Source organism: Lissotriton helveticus, chromosome 3_1, assembly GCF_964261635.1.
Source record: "Lissotriton helveticus chromosome 3_1, aLisHel1.1, whole genome shotgun sequence".
Classification (NCBI taxonomy): domain Eukaryota; kingdom Metazoa; phylum Chordata; class Amphibia; order Caudata; family Salamandridae; genus Lissotriton; species Lissotriton helveticus.
This window is the reverse complement of record NC_136061.1, coordinates 1,106,340,170-1,106,360,626: the sequence shown is the minus strand read 5'-3', so window position 1 is coordinate 1,106,360,626 and position 20,457 is coordinate 1,106,340,170. Positions and strand designations below refer to the sequence as shown.

The following is a 20,457-nucleotide window of genomic DNA, read 5'->3' as shown; positions in this document are numbered from 1 at the left end:
TTGATTTATTGTGTCTGAATAGGGCAACTAATATCTGGGATGGTCCCAAAATGTTCATAAAAGGACTTGACCATGGTAGAAGGGCTCTGTTTATCCCCGTGAAGGAAAGGGGTTGTATAATAGTCAGCCAATGAACTTGCTAAGTCAGAATTTCATTTTTCGAGTTACAGCTTCTTCAGAGTTAGCCAACTGTGATTTAACTGCAGGCAGGTAAACTGTGCGTACCATTTTGCCTTTGTGATGCATAGGTAAGAGCTGATAGTAATCAGTCTAGAAGTGATAAGTGTAATTCATGGGCACATATCTTTTCCTGGTTTGAGGGTTTATTATTTGTAAATTCTAGTGGAGGTATTCCAGTGCTTTCTTAAGTTGTGATACACAATATTTATCAGTCTTTACATATTTTGATGTAAACTATATCAGCAAGGCAGAGTTTTATAGACCTTAAAAAACATTACTGGTGTGGAATTACATTTGGACTTTCTGTGACATATTGAAAAGAAGTTGGGTCATAAGTTTCATCCCTAAATTACAAAATATTATAGAAATAAAACACATATTATACCTGTATAAGGCATCTCACAAAACAAAGTTCTATGTTTTATGCCACCTCACCTGTCATCTTTCAACTCTCAAAATATTTTGAGAGATACTAACACTGTCCCAATAGAAGTAGGCAGTCCTGCAGAAAACTGTTAGCACCAGCACCGAAGTAGAGAAAGAGGGGCGTGTACACCCAGTAAATACCAATCAATGTTGTTGTGTAAATGGCCTCATTGTAACTTGGAGCCACAACAGATCATATGTATATAGACTCAGGACTTTGCAATGGGACAACAAGAAAATTTCCATTTTTTTTACAATGCACTCTGCAAAATTAATCGCCCTAGGACCGCCCCGCATTTTGTCAGACAAGGAAACTCAGCGAAATGTTCGCCTAGTATAACACAATTTGATAATGCTGGGAAGCTGTGATCAGGGCCCATAGAATTATGGATTCTGTAACCAAGGCGTTTATTGATAATTATGGATTTACTGTACTCACTACATAATTCATCACCTGCTTCATATTTCACACATTTCAACAGAAAACGTACCTAGTGGGAATTGATTTAAAATTACTATATAAACAGGGCACATATGCTGCAATTCAGTGGGAACCACTTTGACAAACTGAGTGTGTTAACTTTTAGCTGCTGATTGCAACATTCAGGTGCTAACAACTTTTTAAATTGTTAATGTCCCTATTTGATGCACTCTGAATGGGCGTTTGTCTGCAGTATGAAACAAATCTTCACATATTTAAATGTAATTCAAACAGGGTGGAAATAATGATTCTTTTTTGTCATGAAAATGTTCTGTTTCATTATTCATGCAATTTTATAGTACACTCCACACAGAATTCTTGAAGCAGCGGTTATCTCCAGAGGGCACTCAAAACCAAATATTTTACTTCTCATTTGAATATGTGCTTCTTTAAATTTTCAGTGCGTCCTGGTAAGACACCGCTATATTACACAAGAGCTCAGAGTGTTCGCCTCCGTTCAGCTCCTTACCTCGCGCTGTTTCCAGTTCTGAATTTTCTTGTAGTCACAGATGAATTCTAGGTGTTGAAGTCCTGCTTTGCTTCTAGTGAACTATTTAGACCACCACACTAAAACCAGTGACTTGCAGGTGAAAAGTTCAGGACTGGAGACAATGCCCGTAATGATCTGGAGTGAGGTGCTCGGCCTATATGAAATGTACATTATTGTAAGGCTAGGCTGTTTCTTAATTCAAAGAGATTCTTCAAGAAGCCCATAAGTGCGGACACAGAATAAACCACGCTATAAAGACCATTTTAAACTATATTTGAGACGCTCAGAATGAAAGTGCACACCATTTACTGTAAGAAGTGTACATGTAGGCGGCGCTCTTCCTGCGGAGTACAAGGTGGGTTTGTGGAGCAGCTTACCACAGAGAATTCTGCACCGAGGGCAGATTGGGAGGGTGGTGCAGTCCATAGAACTGCCATTTTGTATTGGGCTACTTGTGTAGTGTAATTATATCCCAAACATACATAAGGGATTAATTTGGGCTCCCGGTGGCAGGGAGTAATTTGGTGATATTTGTGGTGTTCAGTGCTTTGTGGTTTTGCTTGTCCAGGCAGTTTATTGTGCTAGTGCAGCATATTAATACGCTTACCTTATAATGGCAAGTGACACTCATGTGGAGGAGGCAATGGGGCTGCTGCAAGAGGGCGGGAGGCTTTACCTCGTGGTTGGAGGAGAGGCCACGGTGTTGGCAGCACGTCCAGCACAGTAAGTGTTGGCAGGGGTAGCCGCGGCAATCATGGCCTGCTTACCACAGCGAAAGAGGCACGCATCGGCGGCCAGAGATGATGGGGTAAGTGGGAGGGCCTCTCTGTGTGCCTATGAGCACCCCCTCGAAGCATGTTGAGGCAAGGAGCAGAGCCGTCCAGTGTAGGCCAGGCTACAGCCCTTGCGCGTGGGGTGGTTCAGGAGGCAGGTGGGCAGTGCCTGGAAACATCGGAGACGTGAAGCCTAGGCATCAGCTTTTCTATGGCTACGGCTGTGATGGAGCTTGACGCCGAAAAGAGAAGCGGCCTGACGTGCACTCTGTGTTTCTGCGGGTCGCTAGAGAGAAGACTGGGCAGAAGTGAGCGGCATCAGCGGGGCCATCAGCTAGATATGCAGTGCGGGGGGCTAGGGGGAAATAAGACAGCGGCTTCAGCTAGGCAGCTCACAATCCAAATCAAGGAGAAAGGAGAGTGGCAAGAGGAGAAAGGTTGGGGGATGGGGCCAATCTGAAGGAAGCCCCTTTTTGGTCAGCAGTCGGAGCACTTGCTGGGTTAATAGAGGAAGGGAGGGGTGAGAGTGACAGGAAAGTAGGGAGGTCCTCTAGCCCTGAGAGGGGTATGGCAGACTGGGGGGGGACTAGATATTTTTGACCACTGGTAGAAGGAGGTGAGGGGAGAGGGTGGAAAGGGTTTCGCAACTGGATGCGAATCTAGAAAAAGGTGGGCCACTGCAGTCGAATAAGGAGGGGCCACAGTCCTGGGACCTGAAGAGGGTTTTGGAGGAGGGGGAAATAGTACCAGGGGAGAGGAAGGGGAAGGCCACATGGGCAAGCCAGAGTCCTTCGTCTGCTGTGGCTAAGTTAGTGTTACCTCTCGGTCTATTTGCACAGTGTGTTTCCACAACAGACACTTAGGCGGGGATATGACTCCCTAGGCACTGACCCTCTAGTCCCGCCAGGTGCACTGAATGTTTGTTTTGAAACTTGAATGAGTGCTTTATTTTTAGGCTATCCTGTTTTAGGTTTAAATCTATAATAACTGATAAAACCCCACTGAAAGGGAAATAGCCCTCACCAGTGTAAACATATAAACACTGAAAAAAACACCTGCAGAACCACAAACTAAATGCCATTCAAATAAACTAAAAGGAGAGTGAAGGAGTCATTTTTATTTCTTCCTGAAGGGGTCAACATAATGTAACTTTGGTATACAGGGTAGCAGCAAGAAAAACGAAGCTACCATTATTCTGCTTGAGTATTGTTGTTTAGGGATGTCACTAACATATTGTTTCTCCATTCTTTTGCTTTTTTTCAGTTGTGTGGTCTTTGGTCTACAGATGCAGGGTTTAGAAGCATGTTTTAGGTCTATTTAATTATTTTATCAACTGTAGAAAATCAGGAAATATCAAAATGATATTTGAGATTTTAGCTATGTTTGAATCTTTCACTGATAAAATGACTGTTTTCATAAGAATCTTTCCTAATATGAATCATCACATTTACCCACAGACAGAGAATGGGTGAAACCCTTTGATACACAGCCCCCTTTTTCTAGCAAGTCAGTATTGATAGTAGGTGAATTGCCAAAAAGCCCAGGCTTTAAACAGTCAATGTAAGGTGTAGTGGCAGGTATATGTGAAAAAAGTGCTGTAACTAAGCATCTGGGAAATGGTGAAAACACTTTGGAAAATATGGATCACAGTGTCACTTGGAATACTACAGCAAAAAGTTCTTACCAAGCCCAACAAAGATTGGAGTGATATTGTTTGTATTTGCAATATTTCAGCTTTGTATGTAAAAACATTGAGTGATGATCTGTCAAAATCGATAACTGAGCTGAAGTACTTCCTTATAAGAGTTCCTTGCCACTTGCTAGATAGTATGCTGAAAGCATCTTTACAATTTTCTGAGTTAATGAAGAATGTTATTGACTTTGTAGTCCATTCTGGTGCACTGTTTTGTTATGTGCTGGAAATAAAATGAAAATATTTCTCATTTTATGCTCACAATGTTTAAGGTATTGAAATCACCAGAAAACACTGAAAAAACCCCACCAGAATTTACCAAAAATAGAAATTGAAAATAGGAAATCCGATTTATTTTCCTTACCTTTCTGTTGTTTGTTTCTGGTTTGTGCTAAATCCCGGCATTACTACCTTGTCAGGATCACGTGGTACTGGGTAAAGTCTATTTAATGCACGTCTCCCATTGCCACTGTGCTTGGCTTTTTGTTCCTCCAATCGGGAAAAGGATCTTTGCAAGGCAAACCTTGAATTATTGCATTTCCTTATGTTTCCCCAGCGTGGCGTTCCTGCTATGTTCCCTGATGTTCCCTGACTCGTGCTACTGGCACCAATGTTGCTCTTCATTTTTTTGGGCCCTTTAAGACTGTTTTCTCCCCCTCAGGAAGCCCACATCTGAAACAGAAGAAGTTCCTTCCTCGTATTTTGGTTTGAATTAACTCCTTGATACCTACTGGCAGGATTTAGCCAGCAATGGCCATATGAACCATTTCCTTTATTGTTTGGTCAGTGCACTGTTCTATAGGTATGTAGGTTTAGCTTCTGTAGGTTCTGCTATTTTTATCTCTTGTTTGTGGAATGTCTGAATTTTCCCTTGGCTACATTTGCCCCTGTGCTGTTCTCCTGGATATTTTCGAGACTGTGCATTGAATCATTTGTTCTTTTATTACGATTGTGGAAAGCAAAACAAGACTGAGTTTTGTTCTGGTTATTTTGTGAAGTTGATTTCTATAAAAACCCAATAGGAATGCCTATGGTTCATCTTTTAGCTCCTTTTCTGGAGGATCTGGGGAATAGATGCTTGCTTTGACTTGGTGAGTGCCTGTTTATGATTCCTTGAGTGGTGTTTTGTGGGAAGGTCTTCTCTGGGGCTGGGGCCGCTTATTAATTACCTGGTGTCCTTGTGATTGTTTTAGGTGATGATTCCGAGATGGCCAATCACTGACAGAGGGATTTCCAGATAAGAACCAGTCCTTAAGAGTAGGCCACGTTGTATTCTGGACGCCTAGCCTTTACCAAATATTCTTTCCTCTTTTCCCCTTGAGACAAATCTCCCATGCTACTTATTCGGTGTGGAAGGTTAGTCTGGAAGTGAGAGGTAAGGCTATCTCCGTTTCTGCGGCTCCTGACTTACAGGTGAGTGTGACCTCAACAGTTGGAATGGAGCGAGGAGGATGACAACTGGGACGAGAAGTTATTGGAGGATGAGGATTTCGTTGAGGGTCATATGCAGCGGCCACAGGTAGGGGGCACAGGGGAAGGCACAGGTGCAGATGTTATGGGGAAGAAAAGGGGCCTCCAGGAAGCGATGCAGAACAGGGGGTGTGAAGGAGATGTCAGGGCAGGTGCAGGGTACCAGCACACCACTCCTGTCATCTTATTTACAGGCTGTGAAACAGTGAAGGTATTGGATCCTACATCTGACCAGCCCGGATCTCAACAATAGGGAAAAACAGAACAGGGTAGCTGGACAGGATAATTCACAAAACAATTCTCAAATCACACAGTCAATATGTACCGTGTGACCACTGGGTTTGTATCCCAAACAAATTTATTTTCTTTTTCACAAAATTTCCAAAACTTTTTTAAGGAACAGGCGCAAACAGAAATACTGTCAGATCAAGAGGTTCATATATACAGTATCTACAAACATACACATTTACAAATTTACAACTGTATCACATTTGCAACAACGAATCAAGCCGAGCAAATATTAACACACCAAAAAACAATAGAATATATAATGATCCAATTGAATTGCAATTATATACAGTGCAAAATTAGTGCATAAACAAAGGAAGAAATCCAGTCCTTGGAACTAAAAAAAACATGAGACAGGCGGGAGTGAGATCAAAAAGTGGGCCTGCCTGTCTACAAAAGCCTGTGGTGTAATATTTCAGTCGGGTTGCAATGCTAGGGTCCAGAGTAGAGAGCTAATTTACATCCTAGCGACACCCTTTAATATTACCACAGGGTGGTAGTGTCGACGCGTTTCGAACCTAGATGTTTGTAGGTTCTCTTCAGGACAGGGACTGGGGGCAATGATTCTGTGGGGGGCACAGAAGTAGCCGTAGTGTGGGTATATCGTGGTTCACAGTCAAACCTGCAAAATTGCGCAGAGATAGACTGGAAACGTGATGTCTGCCTCACGGTGAACACTCGAGATTGGAGACAACTCACATATTTATGGCGCAGTTGTAGAGGGCTGAGTGCAAAAGACGAAGAGTAGAGCACCTGGTCACTGAACCAAATTCAAGCCGGCAGGCGGAGTCGGTTTAAACGCGACCCGTCGAGTGAGGGAATCAATCCGACTCTTCAAGTTTGTCGGTACTCCGTGAATCAATCAAGTTCTCCGAGTGACATCTAGTCTGTATCTTATTTACAGGTGCAGGAGCGGTGCAGATTTACGGACTCAGTAGAGTTGAGGGCCGCTCATCAACATCGAGGAGAAGAGAGGGCAGGGCCCATCGCAATTCACCTGAGATTCCCAGGGTATTCCTATGTGGCAAACCATTGGAGGGGAGGTCCAGCAGACCTTGTTGGCCTCACCAGCTGGTAGATCTTAGACAGACTGGGGTGCACGTTTGGCGACGGGCAGGTAAGTAGCATTGGCGAAGCCTCAGGGACAGGTTAATTCAGCCCCCATGGGCGGACTACGGTGGTGACTTCTAAGTTGGTACCCAAGCATGATAAGAGTGCGGGCTCCAGTTGGGGCAATAAGGAGGGCCCAAAACAGAATTGGACTATGAGGAGAATAGCCTGGAAGAAGGTAACGTGTGGAATGAGAGGCCAGAGTGGGTTGGCGGGGATCAACTATTGAAACGTCGTTTGTTACAGGTTACCACTGATTGGCCGGCTAGGTTGGCAGAGCCGGAAAGGCCCTTGGCGAGGTGAACTGCAACAGCACGAACACCGAACTTGGCGCCAGTTAAGGCTAAAGACAAAACAAGGGGAAAGGGGATGGTTTCCACAGGCGTGAATGCGAGTGGCATGGCGGGAGGGGAGGGGGAGTGTTTGCGTAAAGGGAAGTATGTGATGGATGTGGGGGTGGGCACCGATCAGCTGGACAGTGCCCAGGGTAAAAAAAACTTTGTTGGTAAGACGAAGGCAGGTACTGTCACAAGGCTAGGTAGCAGGGGACAGAAGAGACAGGGGATACTAAGGGTGCCAGAAAGAAAAGAACTCAAAATAAAGAGGTTACCCTATATGGGTGTTACTAAACCATTGCGGGATCATCTCATGTTAGCTAGGAAAGAGCGTATTTGGAAGGGGGAATATGTGGAGATTCTAAAGAAGCTACTGAGATATGTTCACTCCTAGGAGGGTTCAGAAGAGGAAGAATATGAGTTGACAAAGTGACCAAAGGTACCCCTCACAATAGAGAATTGGAAATCAGCATTTTTAATTTACGCCAGCGTATACTGCGAAAAATATCCGGCGTGTTGCGTGACCATGTTTAAGTAGATGGATGTAATCCAGAAGGCTCAAATCACCTGGTGGGAAGGAGGTGGGGGAGTCATGCCTGAGCCGAATACGATGAAGAATTCAAGGCAAGCTTGGCCTGGAATGTGGAGGCTAAGCGGGGGGAATGGGATTCAAATTTATGGCAGCACACCATGGGGGCCGCTAAGCGGGGTAAGACTATTTTTACAGCAAGTGGCCTGCTGACTGTATATTGCCCCTTTCAGGGCCGTCCCACCTGAGAGGTGGTGGGGTGGCAGCAAAGACACAGCCAGGGTCAGGGAGCAATTGCTGGTATTTCAATAAGGGTATGTGCACTCGGGATTACTGCAAATTTCGTCATGAGTGCTCAAAATGCGGGGGACGGCACCCCCTTGTTAACTGTTTTGGAGCAGGTAGTGGTTACCAGGGTCAAGGAGCAGGGATGTGGCATCAGTATGGGGGAGCCCAAGGGGGGCATCAGCAGCAATTTTTCAGGTTCCTGAGGCAGGAGGGGGCCCCCCGGGGTTCTGGTGCAAAAGGCTTGTACTCCGGTTAACCTCAACAGTTTGGAGTATTGCAGCAGTGAGCATATAACTTGCACTCAGCCAAAGAGCATAGACAGGTAGTGAAGGAAACATTGGAGAAGGAGGTCTCTGAGGGAAGGATGGGGGAACCCTTTCATGATTGGCCAATGGATAACCTGATCCTTTCGCCAATTGGAGTGGTTCCCAAGAAGTAGCAGGGCCAATTCCATTTCATACAGCATCTGCCCTGGACAAAGGTAAGGTCAGTGAACAATTTCATTGCAGAGGAAGTAGCATCAGTGTCCTACTCCTCTGTAGATGTGGCCATGTCACTGGTGGTGATGGTGGGTGTGGGGGCATTGATGGAAAAGCGTGATGTGAAGTCAGCTTTTTGGCCGTTTTCAGTGCATCCTGAGGATTTTCAGCTCTTGGGCATACACTTTGAAGGCAACTGGGAAGAGGAGTTGGCCTAATGGCTAGGGTGGTTGACCTTGAATCTGGGGAACCGGGTTTGAGTCTCGGCAATGACGCTGAAAACCCTGTGATTCTGGGCAAATCACTTAATCTCCCCGTGCCTAACAAAAATTATGTGCCCTCATGTAACGCAACTGGTGCTATGTAAAGCACTCTGATACCCGATACCTTCGGATCAAGTTTGCGCTATATAAAACTCCATAAAAACAAACAACAAAAAAATGGTATGTGGCCAAAGTGTTACCAATTGAAGGCTCCAAACCATGCACCCAGTTTGAATGCTTCAGCTTGTTTTTGCATTGAATGTTTACATGGCGGATGGGCCATCAGCTGGTAACCCCCTACTTGGATGATTTCTTTTTCGTGGGGGCACCCAGTTTGGCGGACTGCCAGGCTATCCTGGTAAGTTTCCAAAAGCTCGTGGGTGACCTAGGGGTGCCGTGGTGCCTGAAAAACAGTGGGTCCGCAACTAGAGTTATTGCTCCTGGGAATTGAGATTGATTCTAAAGCAATGGAGGGGAGGTCGCCGCAGGAAAAGATGCTATCGCTATTGACTGGTATTCTAGCAAACGAAAAGATGAAAATGAGGGAGATACAGGTGCTGTTGGGTCACCTATACTGTCAGGGCCGGTTTTAACACTGGTGGCGCCCTGTGCGACAATGTCTATTAGCGGGCCCCCAATGATCACCTCTGCCACGGATTCCCTTACTAGCGTCCTTTCACAGTGTCCCTCAAGTCTCCATAACCACTGTCTCTCAGATTCATTTACTTTTATAGTGCCACTCATACTTGTGTAAGGTGTCAGAGCACTTTACATCACACACACATTACAAAGAGGCAATCAATCATGCATGTGTAAATCAGTGTATAGGAAATGTTACATCAGACAGGACTACAAGGTGTAGTGTATGAGTAACATGTCTTCGATACTGGTAGGCAATATAGTTTGAGTCCTTATTATAGAAAATCAGAAATTCAGAATTTAAAACGTAAAATCATTGTTAGTGGTTCGCTTTACTAATAAGAATTGTTTTCTACCCAAATGAACCCTTTTCACACGATTAGGATGATGAAAGACGGCAAAAGAAGATAGCTCTAACACATACCTTGCAGTTTGCATGCAGTTCTTTGATGACAGTTAATAGCTCAATGTTCTATATTAGGATTTTGACTTATAAAAGACAAGTTACAAAAGGAGCTCTTTTACAGAAGCAGGAACCTTCTGACCTATTTATGTTATATGCACTTTGTTATCTGCATAGTACACTTTCTTAGCAGCAGTCATTTTAACCCTCTGCACTACCTTAGGATTAGTCAAAACTTTCACTAAACAAACCTCTGGTCTCTTCCCAGGAAGACAATTCATCAGCACAGTTATCTTGACATTTTAATTGATTCCTGGAAATTGGTGGAGGCCCGGAAAGCAGCAGCAGGTGCTTCTAAAATGATAATATACTTGCAAAAATGACGCTCCCACCCCAAGTCAGCCCCCGGTGCGATGGCACCGATCGCACTGCCCTACAACTGTCCCTGTATACTGTACATGCAGGGTAGTAGGCGCAGGAAAGACTATATGCAGGAAGTTGGGGCGAGAACTATCTGGCTTTTCACTGCCTCACCACCATGTCAGGCTTTCAACAGGGGTCAAGATGGATCTTAGAATGTGGTGTTTCTTTTTGCAGCCGTTCAATGTTATTCCTTTAGTGAGGCAGGAGGATTTTGACTGGGATGTCCAGACTTTCTCCGATGCAGCTGGGTGTCTAGGTTTTGGACTGTATTAGCAAGGAAGAGGGCGTACAGAGCCCTGGCCTGAGCCATGGAGCAACGGGGACAAGAGCATAGCCTTCTTGGAATTTCTTCTTTTAGTGGTAGCAGTTACACTGTGGGGCACAAAGTTAGCACACAGGAAGGAGCTTTTTTGAGTGGACAATATGCCAGTGGTGGCAGTAGTGAAATGACAGTCCGCCAGAGGCGCACAGATACTGAAGATGCTGCGGGTGTTTGTGTTGGGTTGCTTGTGCTATGACATTTCTTTCAGGTCACAGCACAGGCCCAGCGTGGACAATGACATTGCGGATGATTTGTCTCCTTCACAGTGGGGGAGATTCCGTGCATTGGCCTAGGACGCAGACAGAGACCTGACATCCATGCCAGAGAAGTTGTGGTCTGCAGGCAACGCCGGATGGTACAACTGGTGGAAAGATCCCTCGCGGAATCAACAAGGATAACATGTGTACAGGCATGGAAGGGAGTCATAGCATTATGGGCAGAGCGATGGGAGGAAGTCTGGTTGCGAGCGGAAGATGTGATTCATTATATCTTGGACCTAAAAGACAGGGGCTTATCTCGGGTTACCATTGTAAGAAAATTAGTTGGAATTGTCTATATGGGAAAGTTTGTTGTGGAGCTGTTGTGGGGATACCCTCCAATGGCAGGTGAACTAGGCAGCAGGATGCTGGAGGGCTGGGGGCGGGAGTGGGGCCAAATGGGACAGTCTTGCAGGGCGGTATCTTGGAATTTACTTTGTAAAGTTTTGCACCAGCTGCCAGGAGTGTGCAAAAGCACATTGGAGACTTGCTTGTTCTCCACACTAATGGTGTGGATGTTTTTTTGGGCTTTCAGGGTGTATGCATTGCTGGGAAGTAGGGGTGTGGGTGATCTCAGGTCAGAAGACATTTCCAGGAGGGCATGAGGTTTGGAGATATGGCTTTGTCTCTCAAAACCAGGGGTGGAGAGTGTCATATTGCATGCAGTAGGTTCACCAGGGCCCCGCCCCGTGGTGTGGGGTGAGCGCTGGGCGAGTTGTCATTTGGAGGACTCGGGTTTTGTTTTTTGCCATATGACCGGGGATAAAGCGACGGCGTACCAGCTGTTAGCAATGATGAGGAAGGCTTTGGTGCGGCTGGGAGTGCATGCAGCAGATTATGGCACACATTCTTTTTTCATTGGGGCAGCGTCTAAAGCAGGGACCAGAGGCTGGGCACAAGAAGATATCATGCAGTTGGCCGCTGGTCATCTGAGTGCTAGAGGCAATGGGGGCAAGGTATACGCAGGGGGTTTGTCATTGTGAATTTCTTATTACTGCATCTTTATTCTTTCTAGGTTCGGTGGAGGAAGCAGCAGCAGAGGAGGTGGTTATCTGGGTGGTGGGCTACTCCTTTATGAAAGGGGCAGCTATAAAGGCTCAAAAGATGGGTTTGGGGTCGAACTTAGGCTTCAATATTCGTTTGTTTTCTATTACTTGGAAGGGGAAAGGTGGCATGTCCTGGACACATTTATTGCTGACATTAAATGGTATGATGGAAGGTGGGAGATGTCCAGACTTGTTGATTCTTCACCTAGGGGAAAATGAATTTGTCAAAGAGAAAGTGGTAGTGCTGATGAGAAACATGAAAAGGGACCTGTTGCTGATTAAGGATAATTGGGCTGGTTGTTTTGTTTTGTTCTGTGGACAGTGTTTTTGCCACGCAGGACTTGGAGAGGGGTGAGCAAGCCTGTGACAATAGACAGGGCAAGGAGGAAACTGAATAGGAAGATGTCACACTTTTGTAACCGGATTGGTTTTGGGTGGATTTGCCATTCGGACATAACATTTGAAGCCATCGAGTTTTTCAGGGGAGACAGGGTGCATCTGTCTCTGACAGGCATGGATCTGTATATGTTGGAGCCTACAGAAGTGTTGGCCAGAACCATGCATATTAGGTGTTAAGGGCTCACGTTAGTAACACACTTAAGGGGGGGGGGGCTGCAGAATAGGAGACAGGTTCCCAACCCCCTTTTCTTGGTGGCGGAGGACTGAGAGGTTTGCCAGGAGTTTAGTTACTTACAGGCTCATACATACAGTCATGGGATGTAGGAGGAATAGAAAGCTGGAAATGTTGAAATGCATTATATTTTCAATGAGTTAGCTGCGGGGTGGGTATGTTGGGGGGTATTGTAGCAGTGGGGATAGGATTTAGTTCACTTGAAGTGTAGTTAGATTTTTGTTTTGTAAGGCAGTTGGTCAGGACATTTTTGTGAAGTGCACCTGTTTCAATAAAGCTGCCTTTTTCACACAGCAAGTGGTCAGTTTTCTGTGCAGCACCCCTCTCTCCCAACATTGTATCTTTTACATAAACTATTTTACTCAGGGCGTCAGACGGAGAGATGTAATTAAATGGTGCTCCAAGCAAGTCAAAAGCAATTTTTGAAAGTGAATAACATTTTAGAAAGTATCTGTCATTGTTTAATGAGGTATATAAAGTGCATCTCCTTTCCACATCATTTGGCCCTTTACTGCCACCTAATTACTGTGGTCTCTTAATTCTGAAATATGGAAATGTGCTTCTAAACTAAACCTTATCCCAAGTAAACTTGGAAAATTTTAGATACCGTACAACCTCAAATAAAACTCTATGGTAATAGAAGCAGGTTAGAGGAGGGGGGGGCTCTGTCTAATTATGTTCACTTGAGTAGGGTGTCTCGGAAGGAAACCTACCTTTTGACTACCATGCCGTGAAATCAGAGAAGCCAACACAGAGGCCAGCCCCTGAGTTGTTTTAAGTTTAGAGGTAATGGGGAAGGAGCCGATGTGAAGGCCACGGGCACTGAAACACAAAAGCCACCTGTTAAAGGACCCAATGAAAAATGATTTAATTAAAGTAGTCCACAAAAAACGTGGGGATGCCAGGATTGTAGAAATATCTTGTCTTGGCCACAGCTGTGTACAAAGACCATGGAAGCGCCAAAGGTGCCTCGCTGGTATAGTGCTTCAAGGGTAACTAGGATAAAAGCCTACACTGAAGTATCTGAATCCACATCAGCAGAAGCCTGATACAGAGTTTTTAAAAGTTCTTATACATGAAGCTCAATGCAAGACTGCTAATGTAACAAAGGGGGGTGGTGATGGACGGAGCATCTAAACCAATCAAACACTCACACCCCGTCAAAAGATCTGGGTTTAATCCATCACCGTTCTTTAGCCCACTCTGCCACCCCAGTTCAGACATGGCCATATGCAAATCAGTCTGACCCTGTGCCTCATGGGAACAGTCCAGCCCGAACTGCCAAGCCGTGTCTTCCCGGGACCGGAAACAAGCTTCCTAGGACCGATTTCTGGCATTTCAGCCGTCTTCAGACAGGCTTACTTGAATCCAGTGGCAAAGTGAGCAAGGGACTCACGTCTGAGCATACCCTGTTAACAAGCTGTAACAAGGTGGCAGCTTGTTGGTAGGGTATTACAAAAATCTGAACAGATAGGGGCTATACTTGTACTATTTTGGCTCCAGAGTGAACAAAAGCAGTAAAAACGCAGCAATATTTTGTGTGTTTGCTTACCACCAAAACCCCGGATTTCAAGTAGAGAGACTTGTTGAATAGTACTAGGCGTGCAACCATTGGAAAAGGCTTTGGCTTTCTTGAGCCCATCATCATGTGTTATGAACGCTGGGTTTGGCAGTGCTTGGCACCCTTACCTAGCTGCGAGACGGATTTATGAAGTGCATTATGAGCAGGGCTAGTAATTCTTACACAAGGAGACTTGGGTGTGTACACTATTAATGATGCTATTAGTGGTGGACATGGGCATCAAGTAAAGAAAAAATCATAGGAACTGAGTTTCTTATGGTCTGTTTTGAGGGTGCGCTATAGAGGCCATTGCCCTTCTTTTGAGTGCAGTTGCATTTTTTATTGATGAAGTCATCACTTCGATTGAAGTTCATTAGGAAAAGCCCTGGACGCTTCCCTTAGTCCTTCCCACTCCCATCTTCACCCCACACAACAACAATTTACTTTCAGGTGCACTAAATAAGTAAATATGTAGTCTATGTGTTGCTCTCCAATTTCAGTTGTGATCCATTTTATCACTGTAACCATGAAATCAACTAAAATGTGAGACAGAAATCCACTCTAATCCTTTCCTTCGTTTTATAAAATGTGGAACCCTGCTTTAGGCGAATAAAATGGCAGCCAGTGCTAGTGAAAACCTGGAGTCTTGGATCCTGTCAATTTCTAACAGTGTCAGTAATCAAAAATGGAAAATACACAATGGAGATATTTGGTGAGCAATCTTGTCAATACTAAATAGAACTACATTATGCACACCTATCATTGCTTCTTTGTACAAATGAAAAGGGCTCTTAATATGCATTGTCCAAGAAAGTGGAAGGCGCTCGACCTCGGACCTGGGGATCTGGGTTCGAGTCTCGGTAACGACGCCAAAAAACCCCTGTGATTCTGGGCAAATCACTTAATCTCCCCGTGCCTAAAAAAAATGAAAGTGTGTCCTCATGTAACGTAACTGGTGCTATGTAAAGGCTCTGATAACTGATTCGGTTCGGTTCTAGTTCGCGCTATATAAAACTCTGCAAAAAAAAAGGTGTTTTCAAAAGTGAAATCCACGTTTCCTTCCTTCAAATTTTTCCATAACAGTTCTTAAAAGTAAAATGGAGTTCCCAACCTGCTCGAGGGCATGGTCTGGACTGAACTGCTCCTCCACCTGCGACACTTGAGAGGAATGGTACCGCTGTTGTAACATCCGGTGCTTCAAATCCTCCCTCAGCTGCCAGATGGGATCTACGGATCCGGTCTTGTGCGTTTCTCGGTCTTCTGCTAACTGTCGATCTAGTGCCGGAAAAAGTACAAAATGCTACTACGAAAACTAACAACAGGTACACAAGACTGTGGGTTAACACAGGACCATGCAGCTCTTGCGCGCAGAGGGGTCCCACCCTCCAGGGGTCCCGTTCAGCCTAAGATCTGTGCATTTCTTAGGGGACACTCACTACACTTTGCATGGGCAGGTGGGCGTCATTTTACACTATCCCACTGATACAAGAACACAATTGCCATTCTGTGCCTTTTCGGATTTATACATTGTAACAACGATCAAGGTTAGACATCAGATGAGTGAATGCTTACCAAAGTGTCCCATGTCCAGGAGGAATTTGCAATCGAATATTTCTTCATCTAGAAAGGCTTGTAATTCGGATTCTGCTTTAAGTCTGAAAGAGAAAATAAGAGCATTTTCAGTGAAAGCATTTAAACGTTTGCAAAAAACGTTTTTATGACGCAGTTAATTCACAGAAGCACAAGATGCACATGCATGTAAGTCTTACCAATAGAGCTACAATGTTTAATGGTTGCTTTATTCGTGAAGGAAATTCCACACAGCCAGTGGCGGCTCCTCCGCTAAGGCGGAGGAGCGCTGCCTCACTGCCTTGATGCAGCAAAAAAAAGGAAAAAATAAAATGATAATATCTAATGTTATTATTTTGACCTCCTGCTGCTGAAGCTTGCATGGTGGGGCGGGGTAGGGCTGCAGAGCAGGGGAGGTGGGTACAACCCTCCTAAGTGCGCAATGCCTGTTTGGCCAGCCCTCTCGGGCCACCCAAAACAGTCATGCGCACTTTTCAGTGTGCTACATGCAGGTTGCATTACAGCTTGAGTGTACAACATGCCCACCCCTCCAGCCTCTGGCTGAGCGCTGTGTCACGGCGCTCAGACCAATCACAACGCTGCTTAGCAGTGTTTTGATTGGCTGCGGAGAGCATGGGAGCCCTGGCACTTCCTGTTTCTCCCTAGAAGGAAGGGAGGCAGCGGCCAGCCAGCTGGCTGGCCGTGAGGTAAGTGATTTTATTTTTTTTACCCGAAACCCCCCACCCCTTCCTCCCCACCCGCCCAACTGCGGGTGAGAGGTAGTAGCCGCAACTGCACACAACTCTGTCACCGGAGAACCTTATGTTGAAGGGCTCTGCAAATCTCCTCGGCAGAGGTCCATCTAACTTTCTGGAATGGGGGAGCCAAGACATTCACCATGTAAACATTTTAAAGGCATAATATTTTATGCTAAGTTTAAATAATTCAGTGTTCAAACTTTAGGGTGTGACACCTGTGACAAAAAATTTAAGCCAATTGTTTAGTAAGATAACAGCCTCTCTGTTTTCAAGTCTGAAAAGCAAAATGAAAGGCAGAGCAGAAACTAAGAGTCAAGCCTGTGTCTAATGAGTGAATGGAGTGACTTAGAGAGACATTCAACGGAAAAGAATAATGCTGATTCTCAAAATTGGAAAAGCTACTTTCAAGGCCCCGCTGATGGGAGTGTTGTAATAATCACACAGCAACTTGAGGGAGTCTTTTTGGATGGTTTTCACCGAAGCATTGCTCTTCTGGAAGTTTGAGGGTGTTGCTTAGAAGTCTTTTTTTCAAGCCAAATGGATTGCAAGGAGGTGTGGTTTTCTAAAGGCAAAGGCCATGCCCAATGACTATATGTGTCTGTGCTAGTGAATGCCTCTTCAAACGTTCTACGAAGTTGCCCAGGCAACTTGTACAAATACTTTTTTTCCAGGAATATGTAATTTAAAGCTGAGAGGATGGCTCAGTGAGTTAAATACTTCCAATAGTGATCCGCAGGTCATGCATTTGAATCCTGGCAAAACCGAATAAGACTTTCAACCTTTCAAAGTCGGCAAATTAAGCACCACTAAATAGGGTGATAGCTGTTATTCACAGTACTTACAAACAACACAAGTACCATATAAAGTGCCATATAAGTGCCATATAAAATAAGTGAATATTATATGATATATTATTTATTCTGCAGTAACAAATCGCAATATTGGGTATTCTGCCAGGGGTAAAGTCGCAAGCTGGGAATTAATGGTGAAGAACAAGGGAGTGAGTGGGGCTAATGAGGCTGAAGAGACTGGTGCTCATGATTTAACCACATTTTATCCAGATGCAGCACCTTCTTCAACTCTAGAAGGCAATTACTCTAAAGGTTAATGGGCTAGTCGAAGAGTTCTGTAAGTAATAAGCAGATTTCAGGTTCACATCTAAGTAGGACAAATTCAGCATCACGCACACACACACACACAATGAGGACAACAGAATTTTAAAATTAACACTCATGTTTAGAAAGTGTGTTATTATTTGGAGAAGGGGGTAAACTTACTAATATAATAAAGATGCCCTGGTTAGGCCTCAATACAGTTTTAGAGAAACTTTGCTTATCCTATACTGTGGCACAAGTTGTAGGCAATTGCCCGCATAAAAATGCTTGTAAGGTACAAGCGATACCAACACTTTTAAGTCAATAAAACAATAAAGTAGAAATCTCAAATCATTATAGAAGACTGATTGAATAAACTAAAAGACTTTTCAAAATTGGATAAGGGCAGCAAGAGATATACATTTTGAAAGTTTTAAGGCAAATAGCGAAAATATAGCACAACGTAGCAATGAAAAATATCCGTTTGCGGTTAACTGTTGGACCTATGTGTGAGTTCAGGCTGACCTCAATCAGCAGGGGTAGGGTAAACTAAGCAGATCACACTGCTCAGAATGTTTACCTTTACATAGAACCTAATTTTTGAAGCTCAAACTCTTCGAGCAAGGGTCCGGGCAAAGTTCAAGGCGATTAGGGTTTCTCGAAGTCAGATATGGCATTATTGAGCTTATTGTGAAGCTATTAGATTTGGCAGAAAAGCTCCATGCAGAAAAAGTGAGATTCCATTCCGCCAAAGTGGCATCACTTCCCAGGATACAGTTCTCACATCACCCAACTGCAAGGTTTTTTGTCATTATAGTTAGTCACTTTTTTTGGTTCTCAAAATCCACCATAGGGCCGAGGCTAGAAGCTGTAGCCAGCTATAAGCTCGGATACCTTTACTGCAAGATCCCTCTGAGCTTCTTTTCACATGGCAAAATGCAGCTAGCAGGCCAGTTTTTGCTGACTGAGGAATCTACATCTCCTAGTCCTGGTCCTCTGCAGGTGGAAAAAATTACTAAGCCCCTCTTTTCATCAACTGCTGGTCAAGTTCCGCCTGGTCACTCCTGTAGTAGGAATCAGAATTTCTTGAGTTTTCTTCATCCAGTAATCAGGCAGAATTTCCTTTCTTTAGGATGTTTTCAAAGTGTTCTGAGGAGGTGGTGGGGAGTTCTCAGTTTTATCCTGCAGATCTGGCCGCTAATTAGGGAATTCTCTACACCTATTCCAGACTATTTTTCTTGCAAACTGCACATCTACTTTTTCAGTGCTTGCTCTTTTGGTGTACTGCAAACTTTGAAGCACCCATAAAACAGCTGGAGGAACTCTAGTCCCTTTCCCTTGTCACTCCCCTGTGGAGATGAGGTGTCCTCCTATCGGTAAGGACCAAACTGGCTTTACCTCTTGTTGTGAATGGAGCCCGAAAGTCTATGGTGCCCCAGTAAACAAATTATAGCAATTTCTGACAGCCCATTTTGCATCTCCAAGGCAAAGGAAGAACTGTGAAAGGTACCCTTTGTTCTGCAAGTTGATCCTACCCCACCCCAGATAGCTATGTGACAACACCCCTGCCTTCCACCTACCCGAGGGAAACCCATTGTCTACCAGGAGCAGTCATTAGCAAGCTAGCCAATAATCTGTACTGAGCCATCAAAGAAGAGGTGAAATGCAAACCTATTCTAAACTTATTTGCTTTCAGGTTGCACAAAGTACACTTTCCTGAAATTACTTTTCAACTAAAGTTTCTAAAATATATGTTCACAATTGAATTAACTTTTTTAAAACAAGTGAAAAATAACTTTTAATCTTCACTCTAGTATTTCAAAGGCGGCAATATGAAATTATGTTTTTTTCATAGATTAGCCTGTGCAAGGATCATGCAGCTTTACTTACAGTGAATACCGTGTTGGGGCAATTGTTCACTGACAAGGCACACAATTTCCAACGTGTAGCATGCCACATTTGTATATATTAAGCACCCTGCCCCGTGGGTTTAAAAGCCACACTTTACAGGGATTTAGATAGTATATACAAATAGTTTTTAGGCAAAGGCACATTTCCGTGCCATGTATAACTGTAGTGCTTTTAAACTGCAGCCCAGCCAGAGCACAAGGATGTTCCTTGAAGCAAGATATGTTTGTGCTATATGTGGGGGATATAAATACACACTGCAGTCCATGTATGATATTTAACAGCTATACAATCAGCACATTGTTGTGCCGTGTACTATGAGCCTTACAGGAAAGTTAAGTAAGCCAACCAGGTGAAACCAATGCACAGTGCAACTGTTTAGCAGTGGTAAGCCAGCAGAATCAGATTGGGAAAATATGGGCACTATGACAAAAGTAATGGCCTTACTTACCCATTACTACAAAAAAGCACATAGAAATAATGAAGTTTGTGTTTTGTGGTATATAACTATAAAGTAATACAATTTGAACAGTAAAAATAATAAGCTTTTATATATACAGCACCAATTATCACACCAGTAGTTTACATATTGTTTGTGGTGTTAAGAATGTGGAGTGTACATCCAGGGTAGTAGAAGCAGCAGAATGTAGAGCATAGTCGAGAATATTAATTTAGGAGTCAGAGGAAAATAGATTATGGAGAGGGAGGTCAGGAGGCTGCATAATCAGGAATGTAGCTCAGGTGTGGAGAGGTGTTGAGTGCAAAGATGTGTCAGGCGTGATAGAGTAAATCTTATGGTAAAATGTGAAGTTTGGGGGTGTGCAATCTATTTGAATGTGGGGTGTACAAGAATGACTAGTGTGTTGGCGTGTTAAGTGAGGTGAAGTTTTGAGTGAATATGTGGAGGTTCCTGGAATGCACAGTGTGAAGTAAGGTTTAGAGGGCAGAGGTATGGAACAGAAGTATGGAATAAGGCTGAATGAGCTGTCACTGACTAAATGGCACTTACCCACATCAACCACCTCTATAGCATTTCCAACA

General features: G+C 44.2%; 1 protein-coding gene across 1 annotated transcript in view; it reads right to left on the bottom strand.

Moving 5' to 3' along the window:
* CCDC148 (coiled-coil domain containing 148) overlaps positions 1-20,457 on the bottom strand; it is a 1,212,845-nt gene that overhangs the window by 703,183 nt on the left and 489,205 nt on the right. Inside the window, exons 5-6 of the mRNA XM_078681707.1 lie at positions 15,660-15,742; positions 15,199-15,362 (exon numbers count right to left, since the gene is read on the bottom strand). Coding sequence (XP_078537833.1) covers positions 15,199-15,362; positions 15,660-15,742 — 247 coding nt within the window. The remainder of the gene's footprint in view (positions 1-15,198; positions 15,363-15,659; positions 15,743-20,457) is intronic.